The sequence below is a fragment of the Myiozetetes cayanensis genome, unplaced genomic scaffold, assembly GCF_022539395.1.
Source record: "Myiozetetes cayanensis isolate MyiCay16 unplaced genomic scaffold, myiCay2020 scf5-8, whole genome shotgun sequence".
Lineage (NCBI taxonomy): Eukaryota > Metazoa > Chordata > Aves > Passeriformes > Tyrannidae > Myiozetetes > Myiozetetes cayanensis.
In genome coordinates this window covers 48,380,245-48,402,730 of record NW_026087742.1, presented here as the reverse complement: position 1 = coordinate 48,402,730, position 22,486 = coordinate 48,380,245, and the positions used below count along the sequence as shown (strand labels likewise).

General features: G+C 40.0%; 1 protein-coding gene across 6 annotated transcripts in view; it reads left to right on the top strand.

Annotated features, from left to right (window-relative positions):
• STARD13 (StAR related lipid transfer domain containing 13) overlaps nt 1-22,486 on the top strand; it is a 286,747-nt gene that overhangs the window by 208,157 nt on the left and 56,104 nt on the right. The window contains exon 1 of one of the 6 annotated variants that reach the window (XM_050332445.1): nt 4,389-4,587. The exons of 3 other annotated variants lie outside the window; for them this stretch is intronic. Coding sequence is in view for 1 of the 3 variants with exons in the window: in XM_050332443.1 (XP_050188400.1) it covers nt 14,152-14,161 (10 nt within the window). In the remaining 2 variants the exon portion in view is untranslated. Of the gene's footprint in view, nt 1-4,388; nt 4,619-14,034; nt 14,162-22,486 lie in introns of those variants that run through there. 2 more of the 6 variants (XM_050332444.1, XM_050332443.1) reach the window with 2 other exon arrangements.

Genomic DNA, 22,486 nt, shown 5'->3' with positions numbered 1-22,486 from the left:
CCTTGTCTTTTTGCTGAAAGTGATGCAGCACTTTGTATTCTCTTGTCTCTGTAGCTTCTCAAATTCCATAACCTTTAGGAGAAAATATGAGTGTGTTTGTATGGGAAACCAGAAAACAGGTACTGATTCTGTTCCTCGTAGCACAAAATAAAACCTTTACTTCGAGTTCTCTTCCAGAATCTGCCAGGGCTAGCACAGGACATGCAATAATAAAGTGGGATGAAGGGAAAGGGGCAAGTGGTAGGACACTGGCTCTGTGTACCCTTCCTCTGCAGGCAGGTCAGTCTGCGGTTGTACAGTGGTTATTGGTGGCATGGTGGCATGATTAGGGGACAGCAGCAGGAAATGATGGCATAGTCCGGGAGATTGGCAGTTGGGAGCGACAGAGGAGATCAAAGACTTGAATGTGTTTGCAGACTGGAGAATAATTGCTCCTGAAATGTGGCCTGGCAATGCAGCCAGACGATGGGCTCCATCTGGCAATGTATTTCCACAGGAGAGGTGAGTACATGGTCCGGGGGTGGCCATCAATGATGCTGCGCTCTGTTGTCATTTCCCATAATCCAGCCCCTGTTCAGTTGGTGTCAGTGGATTCAGAAAAGCTGTCAGAGAGGAAATGGTTTGTTTTATCAAAGACTGAAACAAGGCTGTGGTAAAGACTGAAGTCTCCAGGATCCCGAAATCTCCAGGCTTATCTCATTGCCTTCAAGGGGTTGGTGAAAACCAATAAGGCAAAAAAAGTCTTTGAGCTGGAGGACTATGTAGCTCATCTGTGGGGAAGTTTCAGCTGAAAATGGATGTCAGAACTATCAGAGAAGGAAGGCTGCAGAATAGTGGTGGGGTGGCAAACATGAATGCTCATCTTCATAGATAAGCATCTTCATTGTGCTCATCTTTCCATCAGTGTCCTCATACCTGTTTTTTCTTCTCAAGGAGCTTGAGGCATTTCCAAATCTATTTAGTGTCTCATGCATTCTGTCTTAGCAAAACAAAATCTGACATTAAGAAAAAGTAATATGTTCTTGAATATCCTAAGGTTTTAAGATGCAAAATGCAAGGTTTTTAATAATTCCATTTACCACATTTTAAGCAAACACACTGCAATCAGAGTGCTTTAAACTATTAAAACTTTTCCCTGGATAACTTCATAGTAGAAGGCTTGACACATTAAATATATTCAACTCCCAAAAAGAATCCGGGGCCAAGCAGGCAAAGCTATCCTGGTTGCACGGAAAAGTCTGAGCTCTTCTAATTACAATTCACTGGAGGAAAATGGCAACTCATTTATTCCTCCTCCTTTCCCACCCAGTGTGGTAATGGGGAGGTGAAACTATTTGTGAACTTGGTGTTTCAGTAAGGTCAGAAAACCAAAGGAGCTGTTGGACTTGAGACTTCCTAAGTTTTTTTCCAGCATTAATTACACCAGGACTCTGAGATTTTATGATCCAGCCTTCTTAAGAACCAGGCAAGACAGACTTTGACCAGAGTTTCACATGGAGCTCTGCAGCTGCTGCCTCTGCTATACTTTCATCACAGGGTCTGTAAGCACTGAAAGTTTTTGGATGGAGTACTAGCACCTTGCAAAGCAGCTCTTTACATCGAGGTGAAAGGCATTTCTCCGAGAGAAGTTTACCCTCCAAAATATTTGTTCTGTTGATGCCCCAAGTTCAGCAGAGGAAGAGGCTACAGAATGGTCAGAAGGCCCACATGAAGATTTGTGTCACATCCTGAGCTCATCCCCAGCTAAGTGTAGAAGTGGTCCAAAATAGGAATCAGCAGTGCAGGAATCTGCCCCCACATTCCATGGCCACCTTTTTTTCAGCCATACTGGGCTACTGTAGGGCTGTGTTTACAATTAGTAAATAGTGTGGCCCAGTAGAAGATTTGCAGAGAGAAACAATCCTGATAAACCAACATCTATGCTAGCAGATTTTGCTGCTTTATTGTGGATTTATTCTGGTTTGAGCCTGTGAACTGAACACTCACTAGTGTTCAGCAGATCTTTCTTTTCATCCCCAAGGAACTCAGTGCCCTGTCTGGAACTAAAGCACATGGAGGATGATGTAGAGTATTTATATTTCTTCTCACCTGAAACAAGTTTTTTTTCTTGTTACTCAGGTGATGGCCAACCAAAGAAAGAGCAAATCTTATCCTATGTACCATAACACTACCCCAGACATTAAAATTCTCAATAGAAGTCCTGGGAAGATCTCCATCCATATAGTGCATGTCACACTGTCTCCTCTTACAACCTTTGCTAGAGATTCAAAATTCTGCTATTATTCAAGTGAGTATGTACTACTGATGAGTCTCATTTATGGGTTTTCAAGTACACTTTAAAAGTCAAACAAGTAATTTTAATCAGTCATGTGAGGGTTTTTTGACAGCTGGTAAGTATTGAATGTACCGCAGCACCTGGAAAGCAGATTTACTATATTTATCATTACATATTTGGATTAGGTGCAGGAACAGTGCTTTACCCACGCTCATTTCATTCCCCATCATCAGATGACTGGAACTGATCAACCAGTGCATCCACAGGAGAGCACTGTCGTTGCAGCACTTCAGATCCGTGTCACAGCTTGAAAACAGGCCCAGGACCTGTTCTTATGGCTGCTGGTTAAGAGAGTTGTAGCTGCATTGGAGTGTTGTCATCCTTGGCTCAGAGCATTCCTGTCTACTTAATCCATACTGTTTTCTCCTAGGCTTCTGGGCTAGTAACCATTTGGAAATTAGTCTGATGTAGTTGTTCTGAAATTCTTGTGTGCAGATCACTCATACCGCGGTTGTGGAGAGCTGTCAAATCATGGGGTGACAACAGACTATTCTCACTTTCTGTCTGCAGAACTACAAGCAAGAAAATGAGAATGTTTTCTCAGTTCAACAATATCAGTCATGGACTAGGAGCAAGGCTTGAGCTCAGGTGCTGTGACATCAGCTTCTGTCGTGTGAAGCAAAGGGCTCACTGCAGTGCTTATGGGAGCAGTAGTACATAAGGGACAGGCAGCAAGGCTGACCAGCCTGAGCATGAAACTGAGGAGATTCATCAGATCAGAGAAAAAATAGAGTTCAAATGGGATCTGACAGAAGCCTATGAAGTCATCTATCGTGTGGAAAAACTGAACTTGAGAGAACTGTGGGGCATGTAATGAAGTGGTTAGAGAGTTGGAGTAAGCAGACAGAAGTGCTTTTTTTGGTGGTTTTCCACTGTGTTTTTGGAACACGGTAGGGTTGGGTGGAAGAGACTCAAAAAAGTGATGAGTTCCACTCAAAGAAGACTAGTGATGCAGTAGTCCAGCTCCAGCAGCTGGCTGGGGAAGGCTGTGGGTCCCAGCTTGCTGGGAGTTAAGCGGCACACATGGGAAAGAGCCGCTGTCAGCCAAGTCTGCTCTTGCACACTTCCCTGAGATGAAATCTGAGGAGTTCTTCATCGAGCCTACAGCAGCAGCTCAGCTGCTCTTCAGTGTGGGCAGCAGGTCAGGGGAGCTCATGTGTGACCAGGGCACAATCAACTGTTAGTGAGGAAGGAATTGGTTTTAGCCCTGACAACACTTTCAGCTGGGGTGTGGCTCTCACCATAGAAAAACTCCAGAGAGAACACCAGGATTTTGCAGCCCTTTCAGACTGTGTCCAGATCTGCCCAGTCATTTTTCATTTCCACAGCACAGTTTCTTATAAAAATCTGGAGGGTGGAGGATTAGAACAATTTAGAGTTTACAGAAACTCAGCTCTGTTTTGCTGTGTTCATGGGAACAAAGCTTGTAGTGCTGATTTTATGGTACCACCTAGCTTTTATACTCCACTCTTTTTTTAAACATGATAATGAGTTCAGCGCTGTGTAGTGCACTTAGTGCTGTGCAGAAAATAAAAGTATTTCCTCCCCACACTTCAAAAGAGCTGCTGCAATATTAAAGGCTTTTTCAAGCTTAGGGCTGCTAGCCGAAACAGTATGTACACTGGACTAGTCTGTCAAAAAGCTCTGTATTGCAAGTGTAAATTTATTTTTGTAAGAATGACAAGCTCCTGTTCAAAGCAGAACACTATATAAAACAGTTCAGCAAGGCAGTGTGTTTTGCCATGTTCCCCCCACCCACCCCGGAACAGAGAGGAGTTTTGTATTACATTAATCACCATCTAAGCCCTGAAGGTCACAATTATCTGACCACTATTTTTCAGTATCAGTGATTTTAGTACATGATTAACTTTCATGTGTGCATCATTAAGATGAGGAATTGTTTTTGAAGTTTCAAATAGAGCAGCAGGTCTTAGCTGTAGTATTTGCCGTACTTGCTCAGCCACTGTTAAAAGGGATGATTTATAGAAAATCCAGCTGTGAGTTTTCATTTCTTCAAGAGCAGGAGGCGGGACTAGAAACCAACCTAAAACCAAGCAGAGCATTGATCAGAGTAGAAATGATGTAGAGCTCAGCTCCGCAGACAACAGCTAAGCATCGAGGAAGTATTAGCTGGCAGTGATAAGGAGGCGGAAGCAGAGCTCGGTGACAGAGGAGCCATCTGTCAGGAACTGGGAATCCGATTTCAAGAGAGCAGAAAACGAAGTAAAGAAGAAAGTGATTTTGGTTCAAAGGTACAGTGAAGCCCAAGGATATCTGTGGACAGTAAGTTTCTATACTGTAACAGGGAAGTTTAATGCAGCAGCTATTACTGTTTGAAAGGGCTTTTAGCTTTGAAAAGAGACATAAGTAGCTCCTGTATGAAATAGCTTTTACTTAAAGTTTTTATTTATTTGTAAGATGTAAGTCAGCTTATCTGTTTGAGGTGGCTTGTTTAAAAACTTGTAAACAAACTTTAAAACTGGTGGTGTCCATCACTTCAGAGGGTGGGTTTTGTTTAATAAGGTCATCTCCTGTTGAGGATAAAATTTGTTCATAACCTTTCAGAAAAATATCTTAGAAGGAAAGACTGCTTTGGCCCCAGTTGTGAGGTGAAAAAGGGTAGGCAAGAATATTTTTTCTGGAAAGGGGAAAGGAGTTCCCACCCAAATAGATCTAAACTAACTGGAACTACAGTGTATAAACAGCCCGGGGCTAAATCCTACCCTCAGTTACACTGATGTAAGTTAGGTTTGAGTCTACTGCAGTTAATAAAATTACTCCTGATTTAATTAAGGATAGAATTTGGTTGCACATTTCTTAATAACGAAAAAGCCCCATGGTTCTTTCCAAAGTGCATTTTATGTTAACAGATTATTAAGGACTCGCTTGAAAATATGTTAAAATTAATTGTAAACTTACACCGTGATGTATCTTTTGTTATATATTTGTATCCTTCTTTGAAATTAGCACAAAAGCCAGCATGAGATATTGTAAGCAATCCTATTATTTCTTTTTAGCAGGTTCCTAGCTAAGGTTTGCATTGCTTATAATTTCATTCTTGCTTCAGTTCAGTGGCTTGTATTTGAGATGATATGCTTTAATCCCAAAAAGGTTTGTGAAGCTCCAGCTGGGACTGATAAGGCGATATTAGCTGTAACAGAAAAGTGTCAGAGTTCTGTATGAGACCCCAGACTGTCTCACTGGGAATGAAACTGTTCTATTACAAATTGTACAGAAAAATTACTCTTGTTGCTGTGGTTTTAGTGTACAAGTTAAAAGCAGAAGCATTGGCTGCTGACTGAGAAAAAAAAAAAAAACACAACAAAGTAAAACCCACTCACTATTATGGCCCAATATGGATGACAAAACACTGTAGCATGTGTGGGAAAATGGCTGCAGTCCAATGTCTGGAACCATTTATCTTCTGGTAGAGTCTGGAAGATGACTGTTTTATGTATTTTACAGAAATCCCTGCTGATTGATTTCATTTACTTAGGAGGAGGGGTCACCATGACTGATGGCAGGGACAACTGGGAAAAAAAAAGGAAAAAGTGGATTCTTTGCATTATCCTGACATCCTGTTCTGGTTGGGGTTGTTGGCACCTCTTGAGGGGACCACACCATGCTGGGCATGTCTTGCCACTGCATTAGCTACTATACACAGCCAGAGGTTTGCTGCTTCTTTCTGGGTCTCAGCAAGCTGAGAGTTGCAGGCTGTGCTTGCGCTAGCGCCAGGCACATTTTGGAAATTATGATTTGCAGAGATCTGAAGGGGAAAGGACAGAAATGGGTAGAGGTCTCTCTAGCCTGCCGTAGCTTGGCTGATGGTGGGTGCAGCTGCTGAAGAGGGAGGAAAGACTTTGTGAAAGGTCTAGGGGGAAAGTCAATTTTCAGTGTGTGGGACTTGCAGAAATAGCTCAACCCACTTTGGCATGTGAGATTTATATGCTAGGATGATGATACTGTTTTCCTCCGATGTTTGTTGCTAAAATATCCACAATTCTTGGCATTTCTTTACTTGTAAAGAATAGAGATATTGTCAGCACACAATCAACAACAGGGATATGCTGTACATCAGTGTTGTTCATTTACCTTTCTGTTATTTTTATGTGTGCTCTGCCTGCCTGTCTGTCAAGGTGTTTGCCTTCAAATCAATTAGGCTCACATCACAGCATTACAGTCACCAGGCATATATATAGACATTTGCTTTCATGTTGCAGGGAATCAGTGCCATGATTTTCTTAAGATGAAACAAGAGGGGGAATATATGTTTCCTAGTCAGTAAGTACACTGCTACTCTGTTTAACAAAAACGGAGAGGAAAATGGATTTTTAAGTTGACAATACTACTTCATTTTGTACCCTTCAAGCTCTTCACAGGGTCCTCTACTAATGGTTACAATGCCAAGTCCAATGCAGGATCACGTAACAAACTTAGAGAAAGGGAAAATTATTGTGTCTCCTGTCACATCCAGTTTCCCACACATAATCACTTAGTACAGTCAAGACATTCTTCACTGACAGAGAGAGAGAGAAAGAAAGAAAGAAAGAGAGAGAGAGAAGGGGAGAGGGAGAGAAAAGAGAGAAAGAGACAAAAGAGAGAAAGAGAAGAAGCTTCATGTATTTATCAACTATTTTTATCAGATCAGTAGGACCTCTTAAGCACTGTGCTTAAACAATACCCCAAGAATAAACCCAGCATCACCTCTCTTCTGAATATCATCCTGTACTACTGCCTGCAGTATCATTCAGGCCACACAGGTTCTTTGGTCTCACTGCTCATCATGCCATCTTGATGTGCACTCATTTTGTCTCTGTGTGTTGAGGATATGCTTGTGACTGTCAGACATTTCTTTGTTACTCATGTTGACCTCTGATTTGGATTTTTCATGTTTACAGGAATTTAGATTAACTGTAACCTTTTCTACTTTCTTAGTTTTCTTAACTTCCTTTTCAGCCACTACATGTTTTGGTTATCCTCCCACAAAACACTTCCTTGTTGGGACCCTCCCAGAGACATAGCTGGCTTTGCTCTTAATTAGAGTGTGAGCCTTTCCTGCTTTTTGGTAGATTTAACTGAGGAGAACAGTGGGTAGTGCTGTGGGTTTCAGGTATGCCACTGAGCTGCTCTAAAACACAGAACAAATCTGGTGCCCCACTTACATTTTTAGAAGATCTGTCTTTATCATGGAGTCCTTAACAAAGTCTGTCTTCCTTGAGAGAGAAAGTGCTGGAAAATAGATCCGATGTAAATCCAGTGTCTTCCTTTAATCTTGAATTTGAGCAGGAGGAGAAAACAGTGGTCTAAACTGGTGCGAGCTCATTCTTTTATCCAGTGAGACTGCATTCTCCTGGTAATTTGGAGTACATCTGGGGACCTCTAGCCCCTCATCCTTCATCTTCTGTAAGGATTTGTAGGATGGTATGCTCAGGCTCCAGCCATTTAGTCTGCTGCCCACACAGTCCCTACACTTTTATTAGTCAGCTCTTAAATCTCTTCATTGCTAGGATCGTTCTTCATGTGGTCACCACAAAGGTGCCTTCCTGAGTGTGCTAATTCCTACAGATAAAATATCTCAGAACATATTTTACATACATTGCATATTATCCCATTTCTTAGTAAATATTTTCCGTTCATACTTTGTAATATCACACATGATAAGCATAGGACGGGTGGTAGGACTACAGCTGCCTCTTTTTTATCAGATATCATTAAAAACAGTAAATTAGACTAAAAAAAAAAAAAGGGAGCTCTGTAGGCTGTGGAGCATTATGAAACCTCCCACTGAATGTCTGTGCAAGATATACAGCAATAGCAAAGCTGTTATGTACTAAATGAGTTCAGAGTGGGAGCCAACTGAATGCAATGCATAAGTGATTTACTTATTAATTTATAACCCTAACCTAGAATCATGAATATTTGCTGTTCCATAAAAAGGATGCCTTTATGTGACTCTTTAAAGCCTTCAGCATTAAGTGGCATTTAGTTGATGGCTACTTATTTTGTACCTTCAGTGAAAAATCATGCATAAATCAAGTAGGCTTTGCTTGTAATGTACTCATAATACTCACAAGCAAAAATCCCACCCAAAACCAGTGATCAAGCATGGTTTCTTGAACTCCTCAGAAAGGTCACCTCATAAAAAAATACGGAGGTATAATACTGAGGCCACCCCGGCAATTTTCTTTTGGCTAGGACATTACTTTAATTAAGACATTGTAAAGTTAAAATAATAACAGGATTCTGATTTAAGCAGATAAAAGAAAGGGGATCTACATTAAACTCAGTTTTCATTCAGCAAGCACATCTAGACAAGCTAAGCTGACTTGGTGTTTGAAGAACGTTTTTGCAAAGGGACAGACAGGATGGGCTGAGGTGGAGTCCTGAATGTTCTGGGGTTTGTGTATTTAAATCAAGCACTTGGCATTGTTTTTGTTCCTTAATTGCCTTGGTTTGTTGATTTATTGATGCTTTTGAAGACAAGTAGACTCAGTAAAATGTAATCATTGTGTCACGTAAGATTTCCTGTTAAATGTGTGGACATTAGGAAAGGACTGATGGAGGAAACTTCTGGAGGTGGTCTTCCACCTACAGACAAAACCACTGGTAAATGTCTTTTAAAGGTGGAGGAGAGTTACTGAATGCAAATGAATTGAAGGTCTTGTGAAATCATGGATTAGGGCTGCCTCAGTTCTTGAAATCTGCCAGCGCAGCCAACAATTTGGGCAGAAAGTGAATGAAGCAGTGGTCCTACAGAAAATGTTGGTCGCTGGAGTGTCTTTGTGGAGTGTTGCTGGTGAGAGTGATGGCTGAACTTACCTATTCTGCATGAAATGGCCCTTCCATTTTGGGGGTGACTTTGGGAGAAATAGGAGCACTGTTTGCTTTAACACAGTTACACATCCCTTTGAACAGGGATCAAAACCACAAATGGCAGTCCTTTGCCAGCCATGAGCTTTGAAAAGTCACATGGTCTCAACTGACTTAGTTAGAGGTAAATATTTGGGGCCTATACCTACTCTTTACTGCTTATGTCCTTGGGGCCCCCTTATCTGCACTGAAACTCCAATTCCAAAAAGACCCTCTGCATCTTCTTTTTCAGAACAGCAGAGCATTGTGGCATTACTCCTTCTCTCTGTGTCTCTCCTGTGTCTGTGCATCCAATCTAGTACACGTAGAGCAGAGGATGGTTCTCACTTGTCAAAGAAGAAGGATTCAGTTGAATCACAGAAGCATAGAAAGGTTTGGGTTGGAAGGGACCTTAAAGATCATCTAGTTCCAAACTCCTGCCATGGGCAGAGAGACCTTCCACTGGACCAGGTTATTCAAAGTCCCATCCTACGTGACCTTGAACACTCCTAGGAATGCAGCATCCACAGCTTCTCTGGGCAGAAGATTTAGAGTTGTTCAGATGTTAATTTCTCACATCCCCTCCACCTAATGACCTGCTTGAGCAGCTCTGTTGCATTAATATGATTTGCAAGAACATGCACACAAATGACCAAGAGCGAATGTAGTAGATACAGGCACAATGATATGCACCTCTCTTGTGCTTCTGAGCCACTGAATAAAAAATGTAGATTTATGTTAATATTTAACACTTACATAGGTGCATTTAATCTCCGCAGGCTTGTAGGAACGTGTCTAATTTATACATCCAAAATAGTAGAGGTAATCACACACAACAGTCAGTCTTTTCATCACTTAACCCAATGAGGAATGAAGACACTATTTTGTTTGGACTGTAATTGCTTATACATACCTGAAAATACCATCCCATATTCTCAGGTGTTTATAAAAACAGCATGTATTTGTCATTACAAGAACATTTCAGACAGCTGCATAATGAGTTAGCTTCATTTTTTAACTGAACTGAAAATCAGGAGGCTGACCCAGGTCTCAGTGCGATATCTCCATTGGAGCTTTTCAGTGAACTTAGATGCCGAATGAGCTAAACCAATTCTTCAAAAAAAAATGTTTGAAAATCATCTTTCAGAAAATAGTCTTGAAAGCCTGGTACTTATAATGAGCATGCCAGCAGACCGTTCAGGCAGAAGTCAAACATCCTCAAACTTGCTATTATTTATTTATATTACATTGATATTGCCCACACAAATTTCCAGAGCAAATTCAATAGACAGCTATAGCTGTGTCTTGATTCCTCAGCCCTGGTTGCTATGGCATCTAGATTATGAAAATATCTGCCAGCTCCAGGTGTCTTAGCACACAGATGGGTGAAACATGAGAAGTAATTTAGGGAGCCATGAGGTGGTACATTGTTATCAGTAAGTATTGTCCATTGTTTTTGCAAGAAGGGACAGGAAGCTGTGAACATCACTGCAAAACATGGCTTTTACTTAGCTCTAGTGACAGAAACAGACTGTACCAGCAGCCTACATATGTACTAAGGGATTGGGTAGTGAGAGCTATGAAATAATGTAATGAACTTTTCAAATGAAATACAAAATCAGAGATTAGAGGGGACTAGCTGATACCACCTCTAGTCAGTGGCATCCTGCTCTTAGATTCATTCCACTCAGCTCAGTGGGATTGTAATAGTTGTTGAATAAGGCAGCAGAACTGAGCTTTCAGGTAAAAGACACATACAGTGAGAATTGTAAGACCTGTGGAAAAAAAATCCTGTCTTATTTATAGTCCTTTGCTCAGAATTTGTCCCTTGAAATCTGCATAATATAATGCAAATAGGATCTACAACTCCAAATTTTTTAGTCTAAGCTATGTTCAGGTAGAGTTTTTTTTTCCATCCAGTTGTCACTGTTTTAATAGCAAGAATATATTTTCATTGAAAACAGGTTTTTTTGCCAACATTTCTTTGTTTTCAACTAAAAAAAAGAGCAAGAACAAAGACTACCAAACAAAATAAAACTTGTCTAAAATCTCATAAAAGCTCTTACATAAGAATCTATCAAGCCTGGGAAAATATGTGTTCCTTTGTAAAAACATATTTTTCCTCGAAGTCACTGCTAGATTGCAAAAGTTCACAGAACATATTGGTATGTGCGTGTGTTTATGTAAGACAGACCTCTGTATTTCACTTTCTGATGTCAGTGTTGCCTTGGTAACAGTATTTTATTGATTAGTAGAATATATATAATTTGTTTCAGAGCTGCATCATCTTACAAGTTAATTTTTCTTTGTGATAAGTGGTTTCATTTTCTTATTCTCTGAGTAAAATTATTTTTCTGATACAAGAAATAGCATTCTTTTGATCCTTCGGGGATGTTTCTGTGGCTGTACACAAAATCCTACACAGTGTGACAAATGCATGCTGACAAAGTCATTAAGTACTTTATCTACTGATACATGCATTTCTTATTCAAGTTATTTTGCTGTATATGTTAACCTAGTATCTTATTTATAACTTCACTGGTACCCAACTGAAGACTCTGTCCATGCAGTTCCAGTTATTATAAAGCTTCATGGTACTTTTCCTCCAGATATGTGAAATTTCAAATGCTAGTACTTCTTGGGATATCTTTGAACTAAATATTATCATAGAATTTATTTTACATTTAGATAAGCTGCAATGTGAAAAACTTCCTTCAAATGAGAGTAAGTAGTATTGAGTATAGCTCCTGAAACTCGACTCTTTTATTCTACCTGTTGTGGGATTGTCAGAGCTATGGATTATTTTCTAACAGAGAACAGTATCATTTAGGAAACCAATTGTCCCATTGCCAGTCCTATATCTCTGAGTTCTTGTCAGGTTTATGGGAATTTGTGGACCTTTCGTTTTCACACAAACTGAGCAGGAAGGGGGATGGACGGTATAGGCAGGTGTGGTGGGTTGACCTTGGCTGGATGCCAGGTGCCCACACAGCCACTCCCTTTCCCAGCCAGACAGGGGAGAGAGTAAGGTGGAAAACAACTCATGGGTTGGGATATGGCAGTCTATTAAAGCAGAAGCAAAGCAAAAGCTTGTGCGCACAAAAGCAAAGCGAAAGATAACGCGGTTTATTCTCTACTTCCCATCCGCAGCGATGGTCAGCCACCTCTGAGCAGCAGGGCTTCAGCACACATAATTGTTCCTCAGCAGGAAGCCATTGGAGACAATGAATGCCTGTCTTCCTGCTCCTTGCCTCAGCTTTTATATCTGACCTGACTTCATGTGGTATGGAATATCCCCTTGGTCAGTTTGGGTCAGCTGGCCTACTTGGGTCCCTTCTCAGGGTCTTGCTGTCGATTGAGGAAGGAATGTTACAGGGCTGATGCTCAGCAGTAGCCAAAACACTGGTGTGTTGTCAACACCCTTCTATCTACCAATGCAAAGCACAGCACTGTGGGGGCTATGTGGGGAATTGAACACCATCTCAGCCAGACCCAATACAGCAGGATACAGTGTCTCAGGTCAGGTGGTGCCATTGCCTGATTATGTGCACAGCTGGAGAGACCCACATAGTTAGGTTTACCAAATATCCTACTGATTTGGTTTTGTCCTTTCCCCCTGTGTTTGTTTCATGGTTTATGAGTATCACAGGAGCCAAGAGCAGTCAGGGAGTGCAGCTTCCCGGATGAAATCAGTCAGAGCAGCAATAAGAAAAAACAGAGAGCCAAGGAGAACGAGGAGAAGTACAAATAACGGATGGGAAAGTAATGAAGTTCAGACAGATGTTGATGTAAAAGCTGTCTTTTTTTAATATAGAACTGAAAGCATAGCCATCCCTACAGTCCTAGTATTAACAATTTACAAATTATAGCAGTGATTGTATTTATATGTCATACAGAGTGTAAATGATGGGAATGGGTTGTCAACACACGTAGGAAAACAAGTCTGAAAATCTCTAGCTCTTTCTTTAAATATAATAGTTCCTGACAATTAAATATCCCATTGGTTGTTATCTAAATATTTATCTTCAGTGAAATTACTAGAAGTCCACAGTCAGAGAAAACCCACGCTCTTCTTTTCTCTGTCTGAAAGATTAAATTATGTTGTACCTTTGAAAAAATGCTTAGTTCCTGGGTTTATCCTGTTTTATTTTAGTAGATAATTTTGAAAAAAAGATAGAGAAAAGTCTACCATTGATGGCAAGCAGGGACAAAGGCACTGTTACTAGATTGTGGTTTTGAAGGCTATTTACCATGCTAAGTCAGAGACCTTAATGTGAAATAATGCTTTTAATCCTTTGGATTAAATCATTCAACAACAGACCTCCCTAGCAACCAGGCTCCACCTAACACAGGGCCTCATTTTCTTACAAGGATCCTGCAATCTTACATGGATTTTCTGGGCCAGTCTTTGGCAGCAACAACACTCATTTATTCCACATGAAAGTCTGACCCACTATAATTAGCAATACCATGGTATTTGTCTGAAAAATCAAGAAACATTGGCATTTGTTAGAGAGGCCATGTGTCTTGTGGAGAACTCATTCCATTTAATTTAAGCTTTTAGGTACCTGGGGTTAAGCAGATGGTCTAGTCAATTTGTCATAGCTGCTTAAATTCCTTATACAGTCTAAGGAGAGCAGCAGTTCTTAGTGTAGATCTGAGGAGGGAGGTCTGTTCCCCCCTCGCCATCCATCCATCCACCCACCAGAGGATGATTCAGTCCACCTCATTCAAGTAAATACCTCTTTCACTTGGATTATAGAGGAACAATAGGAAATAAATGCTGGCAGCTCCATGCAGTTGGGTTTTACTCATTTGAAGATGGATGTGACTTATCTTCTCTTGCATAATAAACCAAGAATTAGAGCACTCCCCCAGAGAGAGGCAGTCCTGGCCTCTACTTGATCTGAGTTGAGCTCAAATCTCCTACATTTAACTCGGAGGAGCTAAATTCATCCCTTCATAGGATGACCATCCGTAAGTTACCATGCTTTTGTTTCTTACCCTTTTCTTTTCTGCCTGTCTGTGAGGACTGTAAGCTCTGTAAGGCACCAGCTAGTTTGTCATTAAACATTTGAGCAGCACTGGCTGCTACAAGGTTCTAATTTTGGCTGAGATTCGTAGTGAAATATAAATAATTGTAACAGTTGTGCAAATTTCTCTCTTCACACCACAAAAAATGCTGAGTAAAAGCTTTGTTCTTATAAACGCATTACATATTTTTGGCTGGTATTAATAGAAGTTGGGCTTTGTACACCCTTTCATTGTGACATGGTTTGTGGAACAGAGGATGGGTCTGCAGTGATGTTGGAATTGATGTGTATTTAGGGAATGGCTGGTTGCTTGATGGCCTGATGTGGGCATGATTATGTCCTCGTTTTTGGTTGTATCTTCAAGAGACGTTAGTGGTGGAGCTTAGTAGAGCTGTAGCACTTGGAAATATGATGCTCTGGGGTCCTTTCTTGCAAATTACTCTTTTAAGAGACTTTTTGGACCTAGGCACTTACGTAGCTCAGGGCAGGGGTAGGCTGCAGACCTCCTGCTCAGTGCCACATCCCCGCAGTATCTTTTTCTCTTGGAGTTTCTCAAGAAGAAAGCAAAGGGAGGGACTGAGCTGAGTACAGTGTGAGGACATTATGCTGTGAGGGTATCATGAGTACAGTGTGAGGACATTTATGTGGTCACTCATGCGACACTGGCGAAGAATGCAGCAGTGATGTTTTCCTTGCATGAGTCATTCTGGAGCTGCCAAAAGTTGGAGCAGCCCATTGCCCAGTGATGAGTAGTAGCTGACCTTTATTTCCATTTTAGAGATTACTCTAAAATTGAGCTAACTTAATTGCCTTCTGAGCACTGTCAGCAGTGCAGCTTAGTTTCCTATGGATTTGGATTCCTTTGCCCCACCTCACTGAAACCAAGTCCTTCCTTCCCCTCTGCCATGTCACTCTCCAGATCTCTCTCCCATCCCTTAAATATTTGTAAGGGAAGTGGTACATACAGTGATGCTGATGCAGACTGCAGTGTACTCTTCAGCCAACTGTCTGCTGCTTCTCAGCATGGATAGTGGGTCACCCCACAAATACCTTTCCCTTACTGGAATGCTAATTGGTATACTTTACTCAACACCAGCTTTTCTAAAACATGGTATCTTTGAGATCTGGCTCCACCTGTCAGATTTGGCTGAAACTGGCCAATAGATTCTGTCACTATGTTGGGGTGCAGGAGGGTGTCCCAGAGAGACAGATATTGTGAATATTTCTTTATTAAGCAAAAGTACAAATATACTGTAATGCATGCATAAATTAAAAGCATTATGAGGAAATCAGTAGGTAAATCTCTGGAAGTTGTGGAGGCAGACATAAAAGGAATACATTTTTAGGTTTGCTGTAAAATTTTTTTAATTACTGTAGTGAAAAATTGTTGAGCAACTCATCATCGTAAGGGAAATGTAGGAGTCACCCTACCAGTTCATCCCTAATGTATTCCAGCCCAGCAATGGATAGCCAGTGATGAATTTGGTCTGAGCTTGTCAAGCATAGTAAACAACTATACAGTTCATAGATGGCTAATATTACATCACTGCATTGCACCTATGAAGTAACAGTTGTTTTGGTCTCCTATTTTGCCACCTTTAAAAAGTACAGTTAATTCCATGTACCTTTTTATTAGATAACATTTAAAAGATAACTAAAGTAAGGTTTGGCAGTCTGGAGTCTGCTTTCTAGAAAAAGATTCTGAAAATGGTTAGGATGTAGGATTTTAGGAGAAATAGAAGGTTAGAAACTAAAATTGTTTCTAAGTATAGCGAGTTGGGCTTTTTATCAAAGGAATTTGTTCCTAACTAGAAGTCCCTATGAGTACTGCAAAAGGATGCACCTCTATTGTGCACAACAAGCTATATAGATCACAGCTTGGAGTCAAGGTAGATGTGCAGTACTGTGTATTGTTATTGCTTGGTGGCCATTGCAGGTACTTCCAGTAGAAAATTACTTGAGGAGGTGTCTGGCAGATTGGATCTAAATATCCTACAAATTTTTTATAATTGTGGATGAAACAATTCTTAAATAAATGTTAAATGAATAAAGGTAAAACCCCACAGTAATGCTGTGTATTATTTTTCAGTTAAGGATAATCTTCCACCTTAACATTCCTGAGGTTTCATTTGTGATGCTGTCCTTTCTCATTTCTGCATCTCCTGTAAGCAATGTTTGCCTTAGGGGTGTGGTACCATCATGGTAAAAATGAGCTGGTGCTGCTGGTCTTACAAGCAGCTCCCTTGGCGTACAGCTCTTCAAGGCTGCTTTGGAAGGGTTTTTACACTTCCCACAGATGCTAATGCCCTGATGTGTTCCAGAATGACAGAGGAGAGCATTTTGCCCTTTTCATTTCAAGGCGTCATAAAGTCTTGGAGACTTTTGAGGCCAGTTGCCATATGTGATTAAAAATTAATGAAGCAGAGCAGTTGTACCTGATCCCCCTGACAGACACTCAAATAACAGCTTTTCCTAGGGCTACTCTTCTAAATGGCTTTTTTTGCATCTGTATTTTTCTCCTCTCTGACCACAACGACATCTTCCTCATCATTAAAACTGGAAAACAATAGTAGAAGACATTTGGGGATTTTTTTCATGCAATGCCCTGGAAAATCTAGTTGGATTCTGTTCATTGCACATAGGATGAGCTACTGAGACACCCTGTAAACTGAAGCATAAAACTGAGTCAACAGATATTAAGTGAGGAAGCAGATCTGCCTCTGTTTAGTGGTACAGGAGGTGCCTTCGGTAATGCTCACACTCAATGTGTGCAAGTTGAAATGTTTTCCAAAAAAACCCTTTTTTTTTTGGATAGGCCTAGACTGCATTGCTTCAAAGCCTATCTGCATTGGAAGAGAAACTAAATATCATCTTTTCTGTATGCTATTACCTCAGGCCTTATAATATTCTAAAGGAAAGGAAATAAAAAAGAGCAGGCGTTGAGGAGGCGTGCAATCTCTGCAATGATGCTTTAGGAGGTCATCAGGGAGTGTTAGTGCTCAGGCTCTGAGACTGAAGAAAATAATTTTACAGCAAGGTAATACTAATTAATCCTTCTTTTCTACTTTATGTGTGATGAACATTGAAGAGACACCAGCTAAATGTAGAGACTTGGTTAAACTAGAGAGATTTTGTTCTTCAAATCTTGTCAATCTTTTCGAACAGTTATAAATAAGTAAGAGTATATTTGAACATTTTTCTTCACAGTAGCAGAGGAGTCATCATTATCTGTGATGTGTTCACAAGGCTTTGTATACAAAAGCTTTTAGAGCTAAATTCTGATGTTTTTACTCATACTAAATAGGAATGTACTCTTTAGGTTATTTATTAGTAGTGAAAGTGTCTGGTGTTTGATGTAAATGTTCATATTTTGTGAAATATTGTTTTGGACAGGTACTTATCACAAAGATTATAATTGAGGTAATTTCTTTATTTGAAAAGCAGACTCTTGGTTGGTCAGACACACTTTTTGTTCATTGTGCCCTATACAGGATAACTATGGGCTATTTAGAAGATCGGTATTTGCCTGACACAAATATTTCTCTCTTGAGAGTAGACTTTCACGATAATCCATCACATTCTCATGACAGAAGTACTCACAGTTACTCATAGTCACTGCAGTTACATAGTTTCACCCCAACAGGATGCTGTTAAACAATGTTATTTGAGGAACTGGCAATTCCTTCTTCCATGCTTCACACAAATGCATTCTTAGCTTTTCATTCACTGTTGGTTTGCTTTCCTGGAATCCACTCTTCTGCCCTCTGAAACTCATAGTTCTGTAGACCTCTGATCCCAATAAATCTGTGATAGTTTGGAGGGATCTGCTCTTCCATATTCAGAAGAAGTGAGTGTTAACTAATCTGGGCTCTGCAGCTGAGGTTATCATCCAGCATCCCTTACACACCATGGAAAGCAGCATTGCATGAAATAGTACCACTTCTTTAAGCAGGGATGTAAATAATGCTGAGATACCAGCATGGTAAGAGTATAAGATACTGTTTTCCAGGAAAAGGAGAGAAGTTTACTGAGTTTCTGCTGAATAGCTACAGGTGTGGCAATCCAGAGGTAGTTAAATGCAAGGGCTGAAAAAGTAAGCACTGCATTCCAGCCTCACAGTGCTTGAGTTAATGTCTCCACCTGAGAACAGAGCTGGAACTGTATCATCAAAACATCTACTTCAGCAAGAGTTGTAAATTTGTCATCTAGCTGGTTTGAGAACAAAGCAACCTGTTTAGTCAGGTATACCTCATAAGTTGTCTGAATCCAGGATTCCTCTAAGGGAGAGTAAATATTAGTCCTGCAGGTTTTGCAGAGAGTGGATTAGATGAACTTTCACTGTCCACTTAGGCCTTATTTTCTGTGGTTTATTTCAACTTTGTAGATTAAGTCCTTTTAAGATAAAAATGAGCATGGTCATTCTAGGGAGGAGAAAAGGCCCAGTCGATTTATTTATTTATTTATTTATTTTAAGTGGTCATTTTACAGGATGTAGCTACACTTATTATCAGTCCCAGTATATGAGTCAGATCGTGGTATTGTGAAGTTATTCCTTACTCTGTGTTTGCATAAGATCCACTGGAGAAAATGTGACTGCTTCACAGACAGTGGAGCTCAGCATTTTCTTAAATTCAGTGACAGAGCACATGGAAAAATGAAATTTCACAGAGATTCACTGAAATATCCTGAGCATTAGGGGGATAGGCAACCAAGACATTAACAAGCACTGTTGGAGAGGATTGTGAAAATAAGAGGGAAAAGAAGCCCAGCAATAAGAAATTTTATGTTTTGTTGAAAAGACAGGAGTGATAAAGGATATGTGGTTCTTTTTCAAATTTGCTTCTTATGTAAATAGTTCAATGCATGCCTTATGGCACAATCCAGCAAAGCAAGGAAGGAACTAAATGTTAGACATGTTTAGGTGCAGTGATTTCTGTGACAAAAATGTGTTGAAAATCTTGATCAGGAAAACAATCTTAGACAAGACAGCATGTAACTGCACACTGGACTCCTTACAGCAGGAGCTTAAATTCATCTTTTCTTCAGAAGAAAATGACTTCACATTTATTGCTTGATTGCGATCTAGTTTACAGGGATCTACTTCATAATAATATAGCATTAGTGGAATTTTCCAAGTCCAAAAATAATTTACTATCCAAATACATATTTTAATCTGATTTATAGCTTCACAACCGTGTCTAAGCCAGTACTGCCAAATAAAATTTTCTTTACTGTGACATGTATGCAGTTCCTTTTTGGGTATTTGGAATGGTGTCTAACATATAAATTAAGCAAAAGTTTCCTTCTACAAATGTTCAGCTATATTTTTATTTTTAAAGTGAAACTTCACTTTTTATATTTTAAAAGTGTAATTTCATTTCTTACAGCATCAGTGTCCAAACATATTTATGATATGCTTGACAAAATAAGGACCCAAATACATGCAAAAAACATGTAGTCATATCCTACAAGGGTGTTTTTTCTTAGTATCATTATATAAAGTATTTTTCTGTACTCCAGTAATTTACCAGTTTCATTCAATGAATATCTTTCAGGAAACCAATCAGACAAAAATATAACAGTGAATTTGCCCTCCAGCTCCCCACAGATGAGTGTATTCCTGGCACCTATGCAGAAGCATATAATTGAAATAACATTTGCATAAATTCCATTTAGTGAAAGATGCATTAGCTGATACTGGTGAATGTGAGGACACTTAATGAAACAGTAAATATCAGTGCATGTTTAAGCATTGATCATTTAATGCAGACATTGTCAGAAGAATTAAATAGATCGTGATGTCCTTTTGTTCTTTCTCTTTATTTACTATAATGTACTGTTGCTTTCTAAATCGCCTCAAGGTCTTTAATAAAGAAAGATTTCTCCTCTTAATTTGGACAGCTGCATAATTGGGATGCTAAATCATCCTCAGGGATGTAATCAAAATGATCATACTATGTAACAATTTTCTGGTTTTCCTACTTTGTTTAGAGCAGAAGGAACAGATTTAGGCAGTTGCAATCTGTTGCATTGCCTTAAAAGTCAAGCACTGATCATTATAATATAATAGTTACAAACCCAAAGATCTCCAGGTCCCGTGTAAATAAACATAATTCAAAATTAGCTACACAAAATACACCAAACAAATAACTGACTCTAGACCCTATTTATAAAAAGTCACAGGATTCATGCACCAACATTTTCCATACTTAATGGGAAGGTGATAGCAATGATTCTGAAAGTGAGACTTTGTTCACAAGGTGCCCCATGCAGAGATGGAGTCTAGGAAGAAAATCCCAGACTGGGATCTCACCACCTACTGTCCTTCCCTGCATGCTGGTGAATCAATTGGCCCTAACCCCACAGGCACCAGTGGATATATTTGTTCTGGTTCCAGGTATTTCTGCTTGAAGGCAGTGAGGTGCAGCGAGACTTTTATCCTAGGAAACTCTCAGAAAAGTGTAGTGATCCTAACACATGTACAGTTTCAATCAAATGCCATGGTCACCAGTGAACACAGCAGTTGAATCAGATTTCCTTGTTTTATTCTAAAAAGAGACAGCAGTAGAGCAGGACTCCAGCATAAAAACATATGCTAAGCAGGAGAGGCTTCAGATAATGCTATCCCTTGGTGTTAATGCCAAACTGCTAATTTAAGTGCTCAGTGCATGATAAAGTTCCTGTAGTAACACTCTGCAAAAGTGCAACTCTGCTTAGAAATGTTGCAGAGTGATATGGAAGATCTGTGGCTTGTGGACACTGCAGCATCCTCTAGAAATGACCTTCCCGTGCTCACTGAGATTATTTCTCCTGCAAACATGCTATATGCTAATTTCTCAATACACCCTCAATTTCCACTGTATAATAGCACTAATGACCTTGACAGAAAGCATTTTCTAGGGAATAATAACCATTTGAGGTTTAATGACCTGAGGCTATGCCTCAGGTCATCAACTCCTTCAAGCTGCTCATTAAATCCTTTGGGTACTCAGTCTGCTTCAATCACTCCTGCTTAAGCATTTGCTCACTGTCACCTAATAATAATATTCTCCCTAAGGTGTTTCCTCTTCAGAGGCCCCGCTGTTGGAAATGTGTTTGTCCTTAAGTCTTTTGGGAAAAGAAATCATCATTAATTTTTTAGGTGACTCTGTTACAAGTCAAAGCATTTACTCAGGCTGTCACTGAGCTTTTGGGGTGAGGAACTCAGGAAAAGCGAGACAGTTAAACTCATGAATTACACCTTGAAATATGAACTGTTTGTTCTATTTGCTTGAAATCTCATAGTCTAAATCAAGAACCAGTAGCGTCCCCCCATCCTAACCCTGGTGGTTCTTGAGAGAGTCAGTTTTGGACAGACTACCACTTCCTAGCAAAGAGTGGCTTCATACTAGCTCTAAAAGACAGAAAATGACCCAAAATTCAGAACTGTGCAGAAGGAACAATATAACAGAGAGCACAGCTGCCTGTTGGAGGAAGAATGCTAGGCCAATTTCTTACCAATGAAGTCATAAGTCAAAGATGATGTATTGTCCTATGTTGTGGTACATACTTGTGAAGGGTGAACTTGTTTTTCTGTTGAAGATTTTTCATTTAAGGGAACATTCTTCCCACATTCAGATGGCACCAAATACAATTGGATCTTAGTTAAATCTGCTGCTGTGGTGTTACATCGTGTTCCCTGTTTATTTGTGGAAGAGTGCGGCACAGCATGCCAAACAGGCATTTGTCACAAGCAAATTGCTATTACAAGTTTCTTTCCAGAGTTTCTAAGCTGAGAGAGAAGAAAAGCTTGGGGAAGAAGGCAATCAACAACAGTTTTAGGAAACTTGTACAGCAAGCACGGTGCTGACTAATGCGTCCACAAATCAGTTTTATTGTCTTCACATCAATTACAAGAGTCCTCTGGTGAGACCCTTCCAGGATCATGTTCTCATGGTAGTCTCTATTGTGCACTGGGCAATCCATTCACTTTTTATGTCTAAGGAGAGCTAGGAACAGGGTTCTTAAGGAGATGGAAAGTGGAGATGCCTACCCATCTGTCTGGGAACACCTGCCCTCAACCTGACTTTAACTTAGAACCAGCTTTGTACTTTGAGGTAGCATCTTTGCCCAGCAGCAGCACACACTTTTAGGAAAAAAAATCTGGTAAATTCTAAAACTTGGAAGTACTGTTTATAAGCTTGAGATACTTCATCTTATAAAACACTTAAGAAAACCTGAATACCAAGAATGTATAGTACCAGCTGGGGTGGGGGAGAATTTTGATAAG